The sequence below is a fragment of the Rhinolophus sinicus genome, chromosome 14 (assembly GCF_057876585.1).
Source record: "Rhinolophus sinicus isolate RSI-liver-muscle chromosome 14, RSI-T2T, whole genome shotgun sequence".
NCBI lineage: Eukaryota > Metazoa > Chordata > Mammalia > Chiroptera > Rhinolophidae > Rhinolophus > Rhinolophus sinicus.
In genome coordinates, this window is record NC_142514.1 from 36,421,980 (window position 1) to 36,442,705 (window position 20,726).

The 20,726-nt window shown below is 35.1% G+C and overlaps 1 protein-coding gene across 1 annotated transcript in view; it reads left to right on the top strand.

Annotated features, from left to right (window-relative positions):
* Nucleotides 1-20,223, top strand: part of RNF11 (ring finger protein 11) — a 34,388-nt gene extending 14,165 nt beyond the window's left edge. The window contains exons 2-3 of the mRNA XM_019742867.3: nucleotides 16,430-16,599; nucleotides 17,967-20,223. Coding sequence (XP_019598426.1) covers nucleotides 16,430-16,599; nucleotides 17,967-18,138 — 342 coding nt within the window. The 3' untranslated portion in view covers nucleotides 18,139-20,223. The remainder of the gene's footprint in view (nucleotides 1-16,429; nucleotides 16,600-17,966) is intronic.
* Nucleotides 20,224-20,726: the final 503 nt, after the last annotated feature.

Sequence of the window (20,726 nt, forward strand, 5' to 3'; positions counted from 1 at the left end):
TCAAACTTCACAACACTCACTTTTTATTCTCTCTCCTTCCCCCATAAATCACTGAAATATTGACTTCTGAGTAAGTTTTCATCTTATTTTATTGATTCAAAATTATTAGAGAAGTTTATTATATTCTGGAAGTAATAGAATGGCGCCTCCAGAGTCTTGAATTATGTATGACTATTTGTATTATTGGGTGAACTTTATTCTGCTTTTAATTCTTGTACCTGCTTTTAATCATTTTTTTCTCATTGTCTTTCCCTCTTTCAGATGGTTCTTCATCTGCTATTAACGTGTTTGCCCTTACAGTACCTCTTCTAAAATTCTGCATATTAGAAAACCAGATAATCAAGCTTGCCATAATATTTCCTAGGAAATAGGGAGATCCCAAAGACAGTGCCTATAAGAAGCATTTTATTAATAAACTAGTTTGAGATTTGGATACATGGGCACCTTGTTGTTGGTGGTTTTTTAGTTAAAAAAATTATTTTTCAAGTTTCTTTGGCACAAACTTGCTTAAGGAAAGAGTCAATTTTAACAGGAACTTAAAAATTTTAAATTCCTGTTAAAATTGACTCACACACATATGAGAGTAGAAAAAGAGAAAGGAAATGAGCCTTCTTATGAGGTAAGCTTATCAATGTTTTGTTTTTTTCATACCCTTCCATTTCCCCACTGTTTCATTATCTTAATTTTCCCTTGTCCCTAGATTTTGTTTCTCAAAATGCCTTTTATTTATTCCTTAAAACATGCTTTAATTAGCTAGGACTCCTTATAAGATCTAAATTCTTAAGCTCAGGGTAATGTTTAGATTGATGAATACTTAACCCCCTTAGGTCCACAGATCACTATACGGTCAGGGATAGAACTACATTTCAGTATAACCGATTTCCTTGGTAATCTTGTGTATTCATTCACAAACACTATTCGAGGGGTCCATAACTTTCATCAAACTGCAAATGGTTTCTGTGCCACAAAGAAGGGTAAGAATCCACGAGGGACAGTCTCTGAGTTGCAGGTCATGAGCTCGTATCACTGCTGCCAGAAACCACAAAGCCTTTGGGGTTTGAGCCACAGAGTTCTGATAAAGGTGTGTGGTACAGGAATTCAGTTAAATTTTGCTGTTGCAACACTATTAGGTAAATTGTTGGACCTCATTTAAGATTAGGTAGAATGAAATGTGGCCATTTTAAAACAGCTGAAATTCTTAAATCTATTGAAAAAATTAGTTTGAAGTTTAGTTTCTTAACAGATTAAAAAATTTTGTATTACAAGGAAAACAACATACTCTCAAAAAAATTGCTAAGACTTTGGGCATTCGAACATTTTTTGGCAACTCACAATAAAATATACCTTTGCACCATGCTTCATTTTATAAAAACGGAAACAAGTTTCATAAAACAGTATTCGCCCTTATTATATATTCTATATATTCTATTTCATTTTTTTAAAACTCGCTAGCTGTGATCTTTTAAAACTGATTTCACAACCCACAGTAGGTCATGACCTGCAGTTCATTTCATGATATACAGAGCCAAAAAGATAAGATTGTGAAATACATTTAAAATATTTTGTATGTCCCACATCTCAAACAAGGTCTCTTAGGAATCCAAACTTGCCTCACGGTAAGAGCATTTTAAAGAAGTGAGTACATGTTTGTACCCTGGGGATAGTCATTAAGATGCTTGTGCCAGGTCCTTTACATTTATTTTATTTAAGGATTTTGGACTTTATCATAGAGCAGTGGAAAGCTAGCCATTAAAGGATTTTAAGTGTGTGGAGATGGGGTGTGGAGTGATTATGTAAATGAGATTTGCGTTTTAAAAAGAGATCTCTGAGAACAAATTGGAAGGAGATAGTGGATATGGAAAGACTAGTTAGGAAGCCACTGCATTAGCAGATATTGTTAACTAGGATGTTGGCAATAGAGATGAAGAGTTATGTATGAATTCTATTGATATTTAAGAGACAGAAACAGCAGAATTTAGTAATGGAATGAATGGAAAGTGTGTCCAGGAGATTAGCATATAGAAATATTAAGAACAACTTGTTTTCGGAGATTGGCTGTGAAGGGGCATAGGAATAAGGGCAATAATGGGATGTGGAATTGAAGGTGTATTAGTTTTAATGAGAAAAACTTGATCATATTTATAAACTAAGGAAAGATCCAGTGAAAAGAAGAGGTTGAACAGGAACAGCAGCGAAACTCTATAGTGTAAGATTTCTGAAAAGGTGGAAACAGATGGAATCCAAACAGAGGTAGTAGGATCGGCCTACATAAAAGAAAATAATTAAGTATTAAGTAATAGTACGTTCATACAGTGAAATCTACAAAAGTACAGATTAAACATCTTCATCAGCCACTCAGTTCCAAGTCCCATAGGCAAATAATGTTAATATTTCTGTGGAGCCCTCAAGAGATTTTACTCACATGCAAGCAAATACACAAAATGTAGCCGACTATACACACAATTCTACACTTTGCCTTTTTTCCCCTCCATTTACTATATCTTGAAGCTATTTTCCTATCAATACATAAAAAGCTTAATTATTCTCTAGGGCTGTATAGTATTGTATGTACCATTATTTAACCAGTTCCCTATTTGTTAGACATTTAGGTTGTTACCATTCTTTTGATAGCGCCTCTATTTTAACAAGGTGGAAAAACAAACGAGATAGGTACACGTGTGGGCGGGGCTGTATGGTTGACTCTAAGAGAAGTTAAGGGGCCCAAATGATCTGGGTGCAGAGAGCTAGGTGGTTCATTTGGGGGCCAGCATATGGAAATTGAATATTTAGGTTAAAGAGCTAGATGTGGAGTCCTATGATCAAATGAGTAGGAATTCTACCTCACCTAGGGAAGTCTGGCCAGGTCCATAAACCAGATGGTGAAGAGGAGTCACTGGACTAGAGTTGGAGACAACAGCGAGGTAAATTCCTGAAACTGCAGGTTTTGTCAGTCAAAGTCACTTTCAGAAGAGACCTTGTAATAGAGAAGCACTAGGACATATTTGGTCACCTCAGATTGGGACCCTTCATTTAGGTTAAATGGAATAGCCCATCTGGAGGACAAGGAGTCGTCTTTAGGGTGAAGACTATTTTGGGCTCAGAAAAATCTATAAGCGACATTATTGCCTAATTTGCAAAGAATTTCAGCTTTCTACTATTGTTCTTTCAGTTATAGAACTTGTAATTTTAATCTAAAATAGAAAAATTGATTAAGCCTAAGTTATAAATTTGTTTGCGGAGTGACTTAAGGCACCTTCAAGTGGCTATAATTTTTTCAACAACTTTAGTGGGTCTGTACTGTCACACTGTTAGATATCATGGGCCAAGTGTAAGATAAAAACATGAAACAGTACAGAGTCATAGGGTGATAGATACTAGAGGAGGCTTGAGGTGGGGGTGGTTTGAGAGGGCTTCTTAAGGGACTGGGTGTTCAAATATCAAAAATCACGATTTCCCTTTTCTCCTTCTTTGGATTTTTCCGTATATTCCTTCAAATATTTTTCTGTTTCTATGACAACCATCTAAGTTTCTTAATCCTTTCTTTGTTTAATAACTCTTGAGAAGCTGAAAACCGTAAGTCCTCTTCTAGAAAGATGCACGGACTTTTGCATGCAGTTTCAAGGAATTCATGTACTTCCCTCAGCTTAACCACCTCTGGTCTATTATTTCAAACTTCTGTTATACCTGCTTTCATTGCCTTCTTCAATATATCTGTCTACCACTGCCACAGCCTGTTAAAATATAGCCTTTTTGTTATAACTCTTCAGAGACTCTTCTTCAATGCCTGCTACTTAATACATAGGCCAAATATTTAAGCACATTTGATGTCTTCTACTCTTGGAAATTTAACTGAATGGATGTGACAAGCTCTTTTGTAACACCAGACTGAGCCAAATTTTCCTGACTTATGGTTCACATCATTGAATTTCATTACATAGTTCTAAACTAAGAGTGGTTTGTGTACTTTAAAAAGACATTTTGAAGTTTGTTAATCCTTTTTCTTTTGTAGTTTTACACTTTTTAAGTGTAAAAAAACAAAGTTAATTTGCACTGACTTGTATACCTTTGCATTCCAAGTCGAATTGTTGAAACCAAATATTGTTTAGCTAATAAATAGTACCTTACATGCAAGGAACTTTCAAAAGAATATTGTACTGAAAATATATGTATAATATTTATGTATTAGCCTGAATCACTGAATCCTAAAAATAGAGTTAATACATGGTACAATGCCGATGAACCTCAAATACTTTATGCTAAGTGAAGGAAGCCAGACACAAAAGGTCACATATTGTATGATTTCATTTATATGAAATATCCAGAATAGGAACAGGTGGTAGCCAGAAGCTGAGGAGAAGGGGAAATGGGTGTTAATGGATACAGTTTTATTTGGAAGTGTTGAAAGTGTTTTGAAAATAGAGATTATTAGTGGTTGTACAATACTATGAATGTACTAAAGGCCACTGAATTGTTCTCTTTAAATTGGTTAATTTTATGTTATGTGAATTTCACCTCAATTTAAAAAGGATGAAGTTAGATTCCGCTGTAAAAGTCGTATTCTTAGTAGAATTAAATATACATTGTGACTTGTCTCTATTTTGCTTTCATTTTCTGTTCAGCTTATAAATTGAATTTTCTAAAGATAACTTAAAATTAGCTATTTACTTACTGACACCAACTTTACAAAGTATTCCTTTTTATAATAAATTGCAAATTAAATACAATTACATAGAAATAAAAATAACTAATTTTCAATGCTGTAATGCAACTGTAGTTAACATTTCAATGTATGTTTCTTTGATTCTTTCCCAAATGCAAATATTTTTAAATATATGTGTAATAGTACTCTATAATATTTTGCATTCTTTTAATTTTTACGTAATGTCATACGTATTTTCTCATGTTACAGAGTTCTAATTTTTTAAAGCCATAAATATTCCATCAAGTCTATATTATTCTCTTGTGCGTTTAGACTATTTCTTGATTTCCAAGGTAAAATTTCTTGATGATGGTAGTTAGATGTGTTTGTCATCTAAACATTGTGCCAGGGACCATTTTATGAAAAAATAGTGTGCTATTTTCCTATCAGTACATAAAAAGCTTGTAAATAGCTGGCTGATAGGTAGATAGCCTTGTTTAGAACAACTTTACATTTGGTTCTAAGATTAGTAACTCTCTAGTAATCTTAACTTTTGCGTCACATTTGCACTACTGAGGTCAAGTAAGGAAGGTTTTTTGTTTTTGTTTTTGTTGTGCATTACCAAAAGGACTTCAGCACTCTATATTCCATGTTCTGCTAGTTTCCATTTATTTTATTAGTTAGAACAGTTTCCTGATGACCCGACCCTGGAATTGAGCTTGAGGAAGAATCTAAGACCTTATTTTCTATTTCCAGACTTGTAGGTGTTGACAGCACAATCTGAATTAGTCTAGTAGACAAATATCAGCTTCTCATCATTTATTTAGTACAGTCTTAATGTTGAGATTCAGGAAATTCTTGGTATCTGTGTCTTAAAGAGGAGTATCATAAGACAAGTATAATTTTTCTTGTTTCCTATGTTAGGGTATGTTACATGAAGCAACATAAACAATTAGAAGGCAAGTATTAGGGATATGTTATTGAATGAATAGTGCATTAAGAAATAGGAACCACCTGTGTAGAAGGTGCAACAGCTGATCTGACTAGAGGATATAGAAAACCTACTTGGTCACACTAATTTGAGTCCTCCTTAGCAGATCCTGGTTGCTTCAGATAAGCAGTCTTATAAGATCCCTACTCCTTTCACCTCCACTCCAAAATATTTCACTAGGCTTCTAGGAAAAAAATCTCGTTAAAATGTAGGATTTTGCGAAACAATTTTCATCAAATGGTGGTGGGGCACCTGCATATCCACATAGTACAAAGAATGAAGTTGGACCCCTTTTTCACACCATACACAAAAATTAACTCAGTGGTTCATATACCTAAATGTAAGAGCTAAAACTTAGAAAATACAGGAGTAAGTTTTTATGATCTTAGATTAAGCAAAGCCTTCTTAGATGTGATACCAAAAGCACAGGTGACCAAAAAGTAAATAAGGTGGACATAATCAGATTTAAAAACTGCTTCAGAGGACACCATCGGGAACTCAAAAAGACAACCCCATGGAATGCAAGAAAATATTTGCAAATCACTTATCTGATAAGGGACTGATGTCCAGGATATTATAAAGAACTCTTACCACTCAATAAAGGCAAAACCCAAATTTTAGAAAGGTAGAGGATCTGAACAGACTTTTCTGCTAAGAAAAGGTATAAATGGTCAATCAGCAAGTGAAAAGATTCTTAACATCATCTGTTATCAGGGGAATGCAAATCAAAACCACTAGGGTGGCTATAATAAAAAAGGTAGAATAAGGTTTGGCAATGATGTGGAAAGATTGGAAGGACTCCACACACTGCTGGTAGGAATGTAAAATGGTGTAAGTGCTTTGGAAAACAGTTTTGACAGTTCCTCAAAAGACAGAACATAGAGTTAGCATATGACCCTGCAGTTCTCCTAGTTGTATATCCAAGAGAAATGAAAACATATGTCCACACAAAAACTTGTACAAGAGTGCTCATAGCAGTATATTCATAATAGCCAAAAAGTGGAAACAACTCAAATGTCCATCAATTGATGAATGTGTAAACAAAACGGGGCATATACATACAACAAAATATTATTCAGCAAAAGAATGAGATTCTGATACATGCTACAACATGGGTAAACTTTGAAAACATGATTCCATTTATATGAAATGTGCAGAATAGACGATCTATAGAGACAGCAGATTAGTGGTTGCCTAAGGCTGGGGAATTTGTGGGGAAATGGGGAATGGCTACTAGTTGGTATGGGGTTTCTGTTGAGGATGATGAAAATGTTCTACAATTGTGATGATGGTTACATAACTCTGAACATACTAAAAAATCATTGAATTATAAACTTTAAATGGGTTAATTACATTGTGTGAATTATATCTCAATAAAGGTATATTGAAATTCAGAGTTTATATTTTAATTGGTATGTGCATTTAATGGGCTGGTTTTCCATTTAGCCTCAAAAACTGTTCGAATCCAAGAAATATACCTCCTAGAGAGTTATTTTGCAAAATTCTTTCAACCAAGTTCAGCAGTCTTTGGAAGAAATTAATTTTTATTGGTGATGGCCCTCGTCCTTCAAAAAATAATTTTAAAAACCAGGGGAGGGTATCTGTTAGAAAACTTAGTACAGTAAATGTAATACCAGACATCCTGAGCTCCAAAGCCAACCCTTGGCTGCTACAGACACATTCCTTTTGGAATTAATACCGTTTTTTGGTTTGTTTGTTTTTTAAGCGCATCTTTTAACTTCTTAAAGGCTGTTATGTATATTCTGACTCTAGTTAGTTTTGCAAAGAATTCTTGGGCTTATTATTCGTAGTTTTCAAATAGGAATCTTCCATTTAAGGATGAAAAACAAATTATTAAAATACATACTCTTTGACCTGGTAAAATTCAAAGGTAGGATGCTTAAATGAGAAAAATTCCAGTATATTTGGTTGTAGCAAAGTAGTACTTCCAACAATAATTCACATACTAAATCTGAGGAATACCTCTTAACCTAAAACTACCTTGGAGATCTGCCCCACTGGTAAGCAATTCTTTTTCAGAAAGTGGGTGCTATTTCCCTTCTAGAAAACCAATTTGCTTGGTGAGAAGGAAAAGCTAGTTTAATTTAGGAAAGAAAATGGTGGTGGTGCTTAGGAGACTCGTGTCTTGGACAAAATTAACTCCAAGTTGCTTTATTTTAATGATACACATGGATTAGAATCAGAAAGCTTTCAAAGAACCAAGGCAGCCATTCTCTCCTATCTCTTACCCAGGGGCTTCAGGGTTTTTCATTTGTGGACTCTGCTTCACTCAACATTTCTAATACTATCAGTTTCCTCATAAGCTCAGTTTACACTTGCCTCTAATTTGCTGCCCGATGACCTCTCAGGTCACTTGATTCAGTTTTCCAATTCTAATTCTAAGAAAAGAATCTGATTGGTCATCCTCTCTTCATCAGGCAGGAGGTGCAAGTCATCAAATGTTGGGTAGCCTATGGGTCCACTAGAATGTGTGCCTGTCCCAGAAGTTGCCAGATAATGAGCAATTTAGGGATAGTAGGAACTGTGGGTGAGGTAGTTATCTTCTTTTACTATTTCTGAATCCCCCTACTGTAGGGGATTTAGGCTTCATGAGGACAGATACCTTATTATCTTTGTAAATACCTCTTTTGCCTAACACAGCATCTGAAATTTGGTTGGGTGTTCAAGAAATACTGTAATTGGTGCCTGGGCTCAAAATGTGACCTTGGTTTCAGTTGTCTTGAGATTTAGATGGATGAATAAGTTTATCTAATGACTTGCTAATGTTGAGTGCCTATGGTGATAATGCCTGCTAACTCTCCTCCAGTTAGGATACTGTCAATAACCCTGTGTGCTAAGTGGTCAGTGAATATTTATGTAATGAGTGAAAGAAGCTAACCTTTTCATTTCTTTAAAAACAAGCAAACAAACACCAAACCACCTCCTTGGAAGTGGTGCTTTTTTCTGTGCGGATCACTCTGGTTTGTATATTTTCTCATTAAATATAATATATCGTTTGTTAGTGTCTTAGATGGGATGCTGGCTTTTTCCTTCCTCTATATGTATAATTGTATAATACATGTATAAATTATCATTTATGGTCCAGGAACAGCATTAATGCTAATCTTGTGGTTTTTTGGTTGGTTGGTTGATTGGTTGGTTTGGGGGTTTTTTGGTCAAGATCCATTGAACATCAGTTAGAATATGCATTGAGACCATATCTATTTCAAATCCTCCATTTTATGGCTGTAAGTTTCAGTCTGGCAAAATTCAGAGAACATTCCCAGTAGGAGACTGCAGCTGGGGAGGGGGTGGTGCCAGCAGCAGCTTGTAAGGCTGTAAGGAGAAAATCAGAAGAGCTGACTCTTATTTCCTACTGGAGGAAAGCATACAGCTTTTGGTGACAAGCTGCATTCTTTAGCAGTGACTTTATTTTTCCTTCACCACAAACCAGACTTGTACTATTTACAGCCTCAGCACATTATTTAGGCACTTCCCCCGCTGCATTGTTTTAGTTTTTGAAATTGTATCATATTCCCTAAAGTGGTCCAACTTTTACTATAGTAATAGATAGCGTTTAACACTTTTATCTGTTTCTTTCTTGGCTTGTAAACTCCCTAAAATTGGGGCCCATATATTTTTCACAACATTCATCATTTTATAGGTGCTTCATTGTATATTAACAAGCAACTGGAATGCTTCTGAGCTTTTTCTCATGACGTCAGACTTTGCTGTTTTGTGTGACTGACCTTATCTTTTTCCTTTGCTCTGCCTCAATTTATTTTGTAATCCTTTGTTCCTTTTTTCTTCTACCACCTCTCATGATGCTGCATTTATTTTCCTAACACACATTTTAATTTTAAATTATTTTCTTTAAGACAAATACTTTTCCTTGGATTCTCTTGTTTTGTTGTTGTTTGCATGAAGACTGTGGAGAATTAAAGAAAGCATTAAGAAGGAAAAAAATGTATAAATTTATTTGAAATATATTTCCTTCTTGTTGTGAATTCCCCCTTTCTCAAAATTTAAACTCACAGGGCAAGTACATGTGTGTCTTCTATCAACATTGAGGAAATGGTAGATAAGATTATAAGACATGTCAGTAGTGGATAGGGATAAAGGGAAGGGGGGAAGAAAGGAAACAGGAAAGATGAGATGTCTACCTTGGATGACTAGTGATGTCATTAGAGGAAGGCCCAGGTATTGAGCCCTTATCTTGGTAGGTACTTTACTTACATTTTCTTAGTTATTGTTTATAACACTCTTTCGAGATAGGTATTGTATTCATTTTTCTGATGAGGAACCTTAGGCTTAGAGGTATTAAGTAACTTTCCTATGGCTGTTGCATACCTGATAAGTGCCACAGCTGAAATTTTATGAAATGTCACTGTACAGTGACATTACACTGTACAGTGGAAATGTCTTTTCATTGTAGTTCTCTATTAGTTACCTAGATAGTAGGCATAGATATTTTGAGTTTGAGAAGGAATGTGGAAGTAAAAAGATAATTAGTTTGGTTTTAGGCATATTGAAGTTCCTGTAGGATAAGTAGGTAGAAATTTGAAAGAGGCAACAAACAGATATTATCACTTGGAGAAAGAATCTTGGTTATAATTTATAACAAATTTTCCTTTTTGGTTTTATTGTGGCTTAATTCAAATCATTAGCAATTTTTTCATAGCATGTTTACAAAATCCTGATATGAATATATGACATGAATTACAGGAACACAAGTGCTTTGGTTTGATCATGAGTGCTTTGGTTTAAATCATTCAGTTATCCAGTAATGTTTGTTGAGTCCCTACTATGTGCAAGATAAGAACCTACAGTAGAGGACAATTGTTGGTTAGGGAAGGTTTCTGAGAAAGTAAAAGTTGTTCGGCTGAGCTCTGAAGGAAGAAAAGGAGGTATTTAAGCAGTGGCGATGCAGGAGAGTGTTTCATGCTGAGTACAGTAGGTGCTATGACTTTGTATAGGAGAGACCATGGTTCTTTAAAGATCTGAAAGAAGACCAGTAGGGCTAGAAAGCACTGAGTGCATTGTTAGATGAAGAAGGAGGTCGGTAGGTCGGTCAGCAGGTAGGTTACCAGATTATTCAGGGCTTTGGAGTTCTTGTTAAGGATTTTGACCTCCATCCTAAGAGCAGTGGGAAGCTGCAGAAAGGGATTTTAAGGTGTGTTTGAGGAGGGCATAGGTTTGGATTTGTTTTGAATAGATTGTTCTAACTTCTAGGTAGAGAACAAATTTGGATTTGCTAGCTAATATTGTACACCAGGGAAGAATTGGGAGCTTAGACTGGAGTATTGTCACTAGACATGGAAAGAAATGAACAGATTCTGCCAGTATTTCAACAGAAAATAAATTCACTAGAACTTGATGGTGTGTTGAATATGGAAGGGTAATTGAGAGGGAGGTCCCAAAGATGTCTGTGTCTTACAGAACTAGAAAGAGTCATTTACTGGACAGCGAAGCCTTAAAGAGGACCAGATTTAGGAAGGGAGTTCATTTTTGGACATGTTGAATTTGCAGTACTTTTGGGACATCGAATTGGAACTGTCAAGTAGAGCCTGGAGTTCAAAAGGGAGATCTAGACTGGAATATAAATTTGTAAATCATTTATATCTAGGTGGTAATTTTAGCTGTTAACATGCAGGTAGAGTTACGAGGTGAAGAGTATATGGCAGAAGAGGCTGGGACAAAACCAGTCACATTTGTGACTCCAAATACAGTCACATTCTGAGGTACTGGGGATTAGGGCTTCAACATACGAATTTTGGGGGACAAGTTAGCCCATAACAACATCTCTATTTCGTGCTTTTCTCTGCTTAAATAATGTTCAAAATATTAGTTCCTTCAGGGGTCTTTTTAAATTTACTTTGAGAAAAGGAATAAAACACAAATACTGCATAGCAGCTCTTGTCAAAACATACCTTTTTCATAAAGGAGCATTTATAATGAACATAGCCAAATACACTATTTGAAAACAAAGGAATCAATGCAGGTACTATTCATCACTCTGGACAGTATCTAGAACGTTCATCGATTCCATAGGAGAACTCACAGGACTTATTAGCATATAATTGTAATCACAGCTGTGATTTATTATGGCTAAAGAATATAAATCAAAATCAGCAAAGGGAAAAGGTGCATGGGTCTTTAGGAAACAAGCACAAGCTTCCAAGAGTCCTGCAGGTGTCAAACAGAATGCGCTTAATTCCTGCAGCATTGAATTGTACCAATATGTGTGAATGGGTGTCTACCAGGGAAGCCCAGGGTACTGAATAAGTATGCTGCCTGTCACATAACCAAAATTCTAGACTTCCAGAAGGAAAGCAAGTGTTCAGCATAAATCATATTTACACAAAGAAATTAGGCACAATGAACCATCAGTTAGGTAATAGTGAGAAGTGTCCCGGATTGCAAATCTTTTTAAAATTGCGGTTTTTATATCCCTAATCTTCCATTCCATGGCTTCTAGCTTACGTTAGAAAACAAGATTCTGGGGCGGCTCAGTTGGTTAGAGCGCAGTGCTCATAATACCAACGTCGCCGATTTGATTCGCACATGAGCCAGTGAGCTGTGCCCTGCACAACTAGATTGAAAACAACGACTTGACTTGGAGATGATGGGTCATGGAAAAACACACTGTTTCCCAATATTCCCCAATAAAAATTAGAAAAAAAAGATTCCATTTTGCCACCTAGAAAATACCATTAACACTCTAGTTACTAAATAGTTGATAACTCATACATCAGGCCATTATTAACAGACATGGTGGTAATTAAAATTAGGTGTGTGTGGTAAGAAGGGTGAGACCACATCCATCGTAAAATTTCAGTTCTTAGTCATTTCCTTCCCTCTATGGCTTTCTGAAAAGTTGCATATAGACTGAAATTAGAATGTTGAATCATTTTAAATATCTAGACAGTACTTAGAGGGTTCCTTTGATTTAACAAAAAATACCAAAGAAGAAAATGCATTCATCATGCAAATTAAGATAGGATTTTAATTTTAATATCTATTTAGTATGTTTCTTCATAGAGTTTTCCTTTTCTGTTCTGCTTTCTGTGTTCTCTGTACATACACAAAGTAAACCAACCACAGGACATAAGAAATCTAGCCACTTAAAAAGCACATGCTGAGAGATATTACTTGTAAACAATTTAGTTCATTTTGTTTGTAGTGGGTGTGTTCAAGGATTTTAGAGTCCCTTATTACCCATAGGCGGATACCAGTTGTTCCAGTGTGACTTCAGATGTGTCATATCTTAGTGTAGACGGCAGCTCATCAGGACTAGTCAGCTGGACTGGGACTGAGTCAGGAAGGTAGTTTATACCGGAAATAGTAATCCAAGGATTGAAAAACTCAGAGCCGACAGAGGTCACAACAGACCAAAATGTTTCTTGTGTTCAGGGACAAGCCAGAAAGCCAGGACCAAAGCCAAGGGACAAGAGCTGTTAGCTTCAAGTCTGCAAACCAGAGTCATTTGATGATGGGGAGAAAACAAAGGGTTAGAGTAACTTACAAATATTGACATTTACAAAGCTCTTTGATGTTATCTTATATGAGTGTATCATCACCCCCTAAAGTGGTGCTATTATCTCCTTTATTCAAAGACAAAGAGAGTTGGCTCAAGTCACCACAGTAAATAGCAAAGACTCAGATCTTTGAATTTTTCACTGAAAATCGCATATTCTTAGATAAAAGTGTTTTTAAAACCATGTTCCATTGATTCCTAAGATTCTGCCAAGGTACCGCTGTTAGGCGATGGGGATGGGATGCTCATTCCTCCCGGGTCACATTCCATCCTAGTCCCATTCCACCATAGCAGCTCAGATTTAAATATTGTGATTATAAATAAGATTCCTTTGAACAAAATAAGTTTTGTTGCTTAAAAAACCCATTGGATTAGCAGTCTGTGCTACCTGTTTTAGACCAGGTAGTTTATAAACGTGGCACTGGAGAACAGAAATCCTAAAGTGAGTGCAAGGAGAAACTGTCCTCAGTGTTTTAAAATAATGTTCCAAGCTAGGCAGTAGCAGAGTTTGACTTTCTCCCAACCCTACAGTAAGAACTACCTGAAGTAGCCCACAGGAGTTCAATTGAAGGACAGAGAAGGTATGATTAGACTATAGAGTTTATTTTTCTACCAGTACTAGACTCTTCTAAAGGGGCAATTTAAAAATGGATTTGATGTGTTTTGAAATTCTTAAATTCTATAAGTTATTGAAATTATAAAACCTTTATTGCAGATGAAAAACCTTTGTAGAATCATTTGTTAGAAATGCCTTATTTTGATGGCTTTCTTAAAATGCCATTTCAGTGTACTCTTCTTCAAAGTGATGTAAATGAACAAAATCGAAATCAATTTAACTTACAGAATCTTCTTGCTATCCAGCAACCAAGTATGATGTAGTGGAAATTACTGGATTAAAAGGGAGACCAGAATTCTAATTCTAACATTGTCAATAATTATGTGACTGTAGGTTAAGCAAGCTTGGGCCAATAAAATGGGAGAGTTGGGCTTAATGAATTCTAAGATTCCATTTGGAAAAATTCTACTTACCTCTACCAATCATTTCTTTTTTGATTAATTAAGATGAGGCCTAGGGACAGACTCTGTCAATATTGGGTGTCAGGGAGGAGGGCTGGGGAAGACTTCATTCATGTCAACAACCTACTTGACAGGGTAGAATTTACCAAAAGACCTGCAGGGAAAGGTAGAGGGAATAGCAAGAGCAAAGGCAGTAAGATGGAAAAGCATGGGACATACAGGAAACAGCTAGTTTTGCTGCAATAGTAGATAGGTAATAGTTCTTTGAATTAAATAAAACTACTACTTATTGAGTTCCTGCCATTCCAGGGTTCACCAGCTTCCTCATTTAAGCTGTCTAACAACCCTATAAGTAAGGTGGGATCTAATCCAGATGGGTTAAATAGCTTAAACATGGTCACTCTGTTAAGTGGCAGAGAAGTATAATAACTTAAGCCCATGGTTAACTGGATCCAAGAGCCACATTTAATAATCTTTGCATGTAATATGTACTAAAATCATTATTTGGATGAGGAATATAGTTTTGATAAGCATTCACATCCTCGATTATTATTTCCTAAATGATGAGATAGACGTATGGAAGTGCTTAAAGTAACTATTAATGAATTTATATGGAAATTTATAAAATATGAAACTTGGAACTACTGGCATTTTACTTGTACCAGAGAATATACTCTTAATTATTTGATAAAGGATATACTGGGTTTTGCGATCTTTAATCATACATTTGTTCTGAATCTCAGAGGAAAGGAATATTTAAAGTCTTACATCATGTGTCGAACTGTCTTTGACAGGAAACTACTGTCAGAAAATGAGTTTTATAAGAATTAGGCTAATTTAAAGGAACATAATGGTATCGTTAGGAGACGTTGTGGTAAAAGTTTTTTTTTTTCTCCCTAAAATTTCTCTTTGAAAAGGGAAATTTTCAAAGGTGGGTGCTTTCTCTATTTTATTTTGAACCACAGAAGCCATTAGCTCAACACAGCCCCAATTGATGCTATTTCTGGATGATTATGGTGGTCCATTTCACAGAATTTTTTTAAAAGCTTAACACAAATTTATCAGTTATTCCTGGGGACATAATCTCACAATTGCAAATGTTGGTTTGTCATTGTAAACAAGTGCTTAAATTGTAGAGATCATGAGTAATCTTACAGGATGAATAGAAATAACATTTTCTAATATAAGTAGTTCTGATTTGACTTGAAATTTCCCAGGAAAGTTTCATACATGGATACAAAGTGTTATGTCTCAGTTTATTCAGTAGAGATGTTCTCTGGAAAACCATATTAGGTGGCTCAAAACTGGTTCTAGCCACAATTAAATTATTAGGTCAAAGATGTACTATCTTCCTTGTACTTCATTGAGGTCTCTTCTCAAATGTCTTATCAGAGAGGTTGTCTCTGATCATCCTATGTAAGGTAGCTCCCCCCATCACTCTAGGAACTTTATTTTGTTTACTCTCAACTCCCCACCCCCTGACACAATAGGTACTCAGTATTTGTTGAAATAATGTATAAAGGGTATGAATAAATTATTTCATAACTGTGAGTAGAATAAAAGCAATATGTCTAAATTAGTACATTTCATATAATAACATATGTAAGTAAATGAATGTTACAAATACATATTTGGCTATTTGATTTATATCCCTTAAAAGCTTATGTATTCCACTTAGAAGAAAAAAGGGCCTCATTTGACTCAGGCAATTATCATATACAAATATGTATCCAAAAGCCTAAAAGGAATTTTACAAAAGTTTATTGCAACAATATGCAGTCTTTCCAAATAAATAAATTACTTTAAGACTATTGTCTACATGGAAAGAAAAGTGAGTTTGTAAATAAGAGTCTATAATGGCCAGTTCTAATGTAAACAGTGGTATACTGAGGCCACAAAATTCCATTGTAGCCTAGAGAATGTCGAGTACAGTTCATTAGGTTAATTAATTTATTTGTGTATCAGAAATGAATATATCTCAGTTATATGGCCTTCATGGAGAAATACTTCAAATAACATTCTGCCAGTTTTTCAATGAATCTTATATTTAAATCCTTCAAAGTAGGTCAGATATGCCCAAGTTAAGGCAGGGTACAACAGAATTTTGTACTGCTGTACACTAGCCCAGCCTACCTTTCACCAAGCCCCCCCTCCCCAACCCCCAGCCAAAAAAAGAACAAAAGAAAACATTACCCCAGAAAACATTTTTTAAAAATAATCCTTTTCTCCATTTCTTCAAATTTAGGAACAAGTTCCAGTTCCGGTCTATCATCCAACACCTAGCCAGACTCGCTTAGCAACTCAGCTGACTGAAGAGGAACAAATTAGGATAGCTCAAAGAATAGGCCTTATACAGCATCTGCCTAAAGGAGTTTATGACCCTGGAAGAGATGGATCAGAAAAAAAGATACGGGAGTAAGTTTTAATAAATTTGTACATGTTTCAAAGGTCTATCTCCAGAGATTTTCTTTTGAAAAATATTGTCTTGCATTTTGGAAGTCAGGTAATATATAATCAGTTCATGTAAGAGAATGTTTAGATGTAGAAATTTAAGAAAAATTTTCATATAAAAATAACTAAGAAAAGGCATGAATTCTGACCATTTTATGTGTTGTGTATGTCCATTTGGATGACAGTTGATGCCAGTTAAAAACAGGCCACCTGTGTGAGTGTGAACTAGTACCAACATTGCCTTGTCAGCTGGGAAAGCAATTTTTCAATGTGTCAAGGACCTTCAGGTGTATATCCTTTGAGACAGAATTCTAGAAATCTATCCCAAAATGTGCACCTCACTCCAACTCCTAGAGCTTTGTGCACTAGGCAAAGATATTCACCATAGTTTTATTTAGTGAAAAACAACAGTAGAGGTATAGTTAAGTAAATTAGTGGTATATAGGAATACTTTTAGGTTATGCAGCCATTAAAATTATTTACTAAGGGTTTTGAGTGATGTGAGGAAAATATTATATCCATTTCTTAACTTGTGGAATAATTTTATTAAGCCTGATGGGTTGAATATAAAATTTTATTTCAGAGGTGTTTTTGTCTCCAGAGCTCATTATTGTCTGACAGTCTCCTAATGAGGACAGCCATTCTCCTTTTAGGTTGAGACTGGTCTTACCAGTACAGACATAATGTAATTTACTGCGTTAATGTTTGACTGAGCCATAGCACCACTTAGTGCTAGCACTTAAGATCATAGCCTACCTAGACAACTGACTTTTGAAACACTGCAGAATTGGGCTGCTTCTTAAACCTGTAGAAAAGTGCATTGAACTTGAACTGGGGGTAGTGAAGACACTTTTAACCTGTAGCGGCCCAGTAAATAGGCTGAAATTAATGATTCTGTTTTTCTACAGTTATTAAAATGAAAAGTGTCTTACCCTTGGGCTTACACTAAAAACTCAGTTCAAATAAACATAAGTTTATCTCACTGATGGTTTCCTACCTGAAGCATCACATTCTCCTTCAGGTGTCTTTTACATGGAGCTATTTTACAAGCACAGTTCTAACAATGCACTTGATCCCCATGTAGTCCATTTCTCTTTCGCTCTGTTGATTGCTCTCAAACCCTGCAAATCCCAGGAGATTGAAAAAGAGATTGTGGCTAATTTAACACTAGGAAATAATTTCAATTTGCTTTGGTGGTAGGTTGACAGGCGAGCCATTTTCATGTGTTCAGATTAACACTGTCTTTGTAATGTAATTTTGACAACTATTCTAGACAGATAGATCACTTCTCTAAAAATGCTTTCCGATTTCTTCTCTCTTACCCCCAACAGGTGTGTGATCTGTATGATGGACTTTGTTTATGGGGACCCAATTCGATTTCTGCCGTGCATGCACATCTATCACCTGGACTGCATAGATGACTGGTTGATGAGATCCTTCACGTGCCCCTCCTGCATGGAGCCAGTTGATGCAGCACTGCTTTCGTCCTATGAGACTAATTGAGCCAGGGTCTCTCATCTGACTTCAAGTGAACCATCATTTTTGGTGGTTTTGATCTTTTGTCACTGAGCCCAAAGAGCCAGGGATTAGGAATTAAGATCATGCACAAAAGTTTCCTAAAAATTCCTGAATGGCTGCAGATGTTGGGGAAAAGTACGTGATATTTTAGAAACTTAGGGGGAAAAGTAGGATGGTATTTTTATGTAAAGCCTTGACCCAGTGTTTAAAAAATATAATTGTATTTAGATCTTGTATTGCTCCAGTACATAGGAATTGTGTAAAGTGTTACAGCAGCTGTATATGTTTAAATTGTGTGTGTTGAAGATTAGGAAAAAGATAGTGGTTGTTTTTCCTAAACGAAATAACTTTCTTCTTCCCCCCACCCAAATTCTTTTCTGAAGTTGCTGGCATTTGGGTCAAGGTTTTATTAAAAGCTACATTTTATAACACTGGCACAAAAAAAAAAAAGTAGTTTTAAGCTTGTTTGCACAGTTCTTTTTTTCCATTGGAAATGGAATTCATTGCCTTAGGTCTTTTTAAATAGTGTATTATTATCGTTGGGGCTGGCTCTATGCTTGAAAACCAGTTTATTTATAACCTGTTATAAGTGCTATATCTGTTTGCAGTTAGGAAATGCAGAATTCAAAGTAATCTCCTAGCTTGTAAGCAAACTGAGATGCACTATCCCTTTTCTATAAAAAGAAATGAGTTAATGTGTCAAGAAACCAACTCTAGTAAAGTGGGGTTTAATATTACCCTTTCCTATGTGTTTTATCTAATTATTTTGGTTGTTAATATGGTGATAATTAAAAGTCAAAGTAAATTTTAAATATTAAGATTTCTGATTTATTGAGCTTGAATTATGCCACGATGCTTATGTAAAAATGAAAGTGGCACCATGGTAAAACTGAGAAGTTTCTCAGTTGTAACAATTTTGATTTATTCTTTCCTGTGACCTCCTTCCCTATTGTCTTGAACCATAGCAAAAGGATACTGCATCTCTTATTATTGTAGTGCTGAGGTTATTGAAGTTATATAAAACACATCTCAGTCTGTGTTTCTTGGAAAGGAAAGTCCTGCTAGCTGACTGACAAGTCTAATAAGCAGGGAGAATTAAGAAAAATATATTTCGTTTTGCACACAAATGCAGAATTTGTATAACCACATGACTTCATAGTTGTGATCTCAAAAAAGAAGGAATTTATCCTTTACCTTTTTCTTGCAGTTAATGTAAGAACACTGAATCTCTAAGCTTCTGAAGTGTTAGGGGTAGAGATGGTCTAGTAAAGATGTAGTTGTAATATTTTATTCATTTAGCATGTGTTTATTTTGCCTTATGTACTCAGAGGTGATTTATTCTTTCAGCTCAGTGATATTACAGCTAAAAAAATCATTCATTAGCAAAAGGAGAAGCAATTTCAACCTAACAAATCAGCAATGTTTATTATTTTATATTGAGTTGAATATTTGACTCTTAACACTTTTCTACATACAAAACATAAGTATCTTGAAGGTTCTTCACAATTGCATTATAGAGGAATTTAATATGTCATAAGTACTTCTTAAAGTTTTGACATTTGACTGTAGTATCCATATGTTGAATAATTTTCTTATGAGCCCCATGATGGGAAGACTTAAAGACAAATTTGAGAAAAAAATGAAAGAAATTAGATTATCAGGTTCTATTAAATTGTTACATGTATCTTGCTTAAGTTTTGTTCATTAATTTATATCCACCCAATTACATAAAGCAAATTTGGAGGAAACACCTGAAGTTGTGCAATATTTTTAGTGATATTACTTTTTTTATCCTTGTTTTCTACTTAAACATGATGGCTATGTCAAGTATTATAGTCAGACTTTCTTTTTTGCTATGAACTTTAAAAAAAAATCATTTTCTGTGTTGCTGTTAGTCTTTCCTTATTACAAGGCTTCTTTCACAGAAGTTTGGCAGTAATATTGAAGGAGCCGAATGCTTTTTTTTCTTTAGGTACCTTTTATTCTTTAATTTTGATCGCCATATACCATGTTAAGAACCATCAATTTTGGCTTTTACTAAGTTAAATAAAGTTATGATACAGTTGTAAAGGGCTAAAGTTAGAGTTGATTACAATGTTACAATTAACAATGTTCCCCAAGTTATCTAATCCTTTCTTTAAAATAGACATGTATGGATTTAATTACTTTTAAATATCTAGGTATATATACCTTTTGGGAAGCATTTTTTATGACTTGGCATTTAATACCACCTAATAAATTCAGAAGCTTGATAGCTTCAAATTTTCTAAAGCCAAATAATAGGCTTAACATATTTAGATTCCAGCAAGGTATGTTCAAGCTTGGTTGTAGGATTTATAATGTCTGAGAAGCCTGACCAGTAAAAAAATAAAAGAATCTTACTCTTTTTACTGTAAACCCAACACGTTAAGATATTTATAGTTTGGTTCACACAAACTTTTTCAATTCTATGAGTATTCTTTATTGAAACTCTCTTAAGCCAGGTATTATAAGACTCTCTCCCTACTATCGGTGTCAATTATGTGATATAAAACAGTATGATTTTACAGAATACACTGAGCATTGAGGTAATA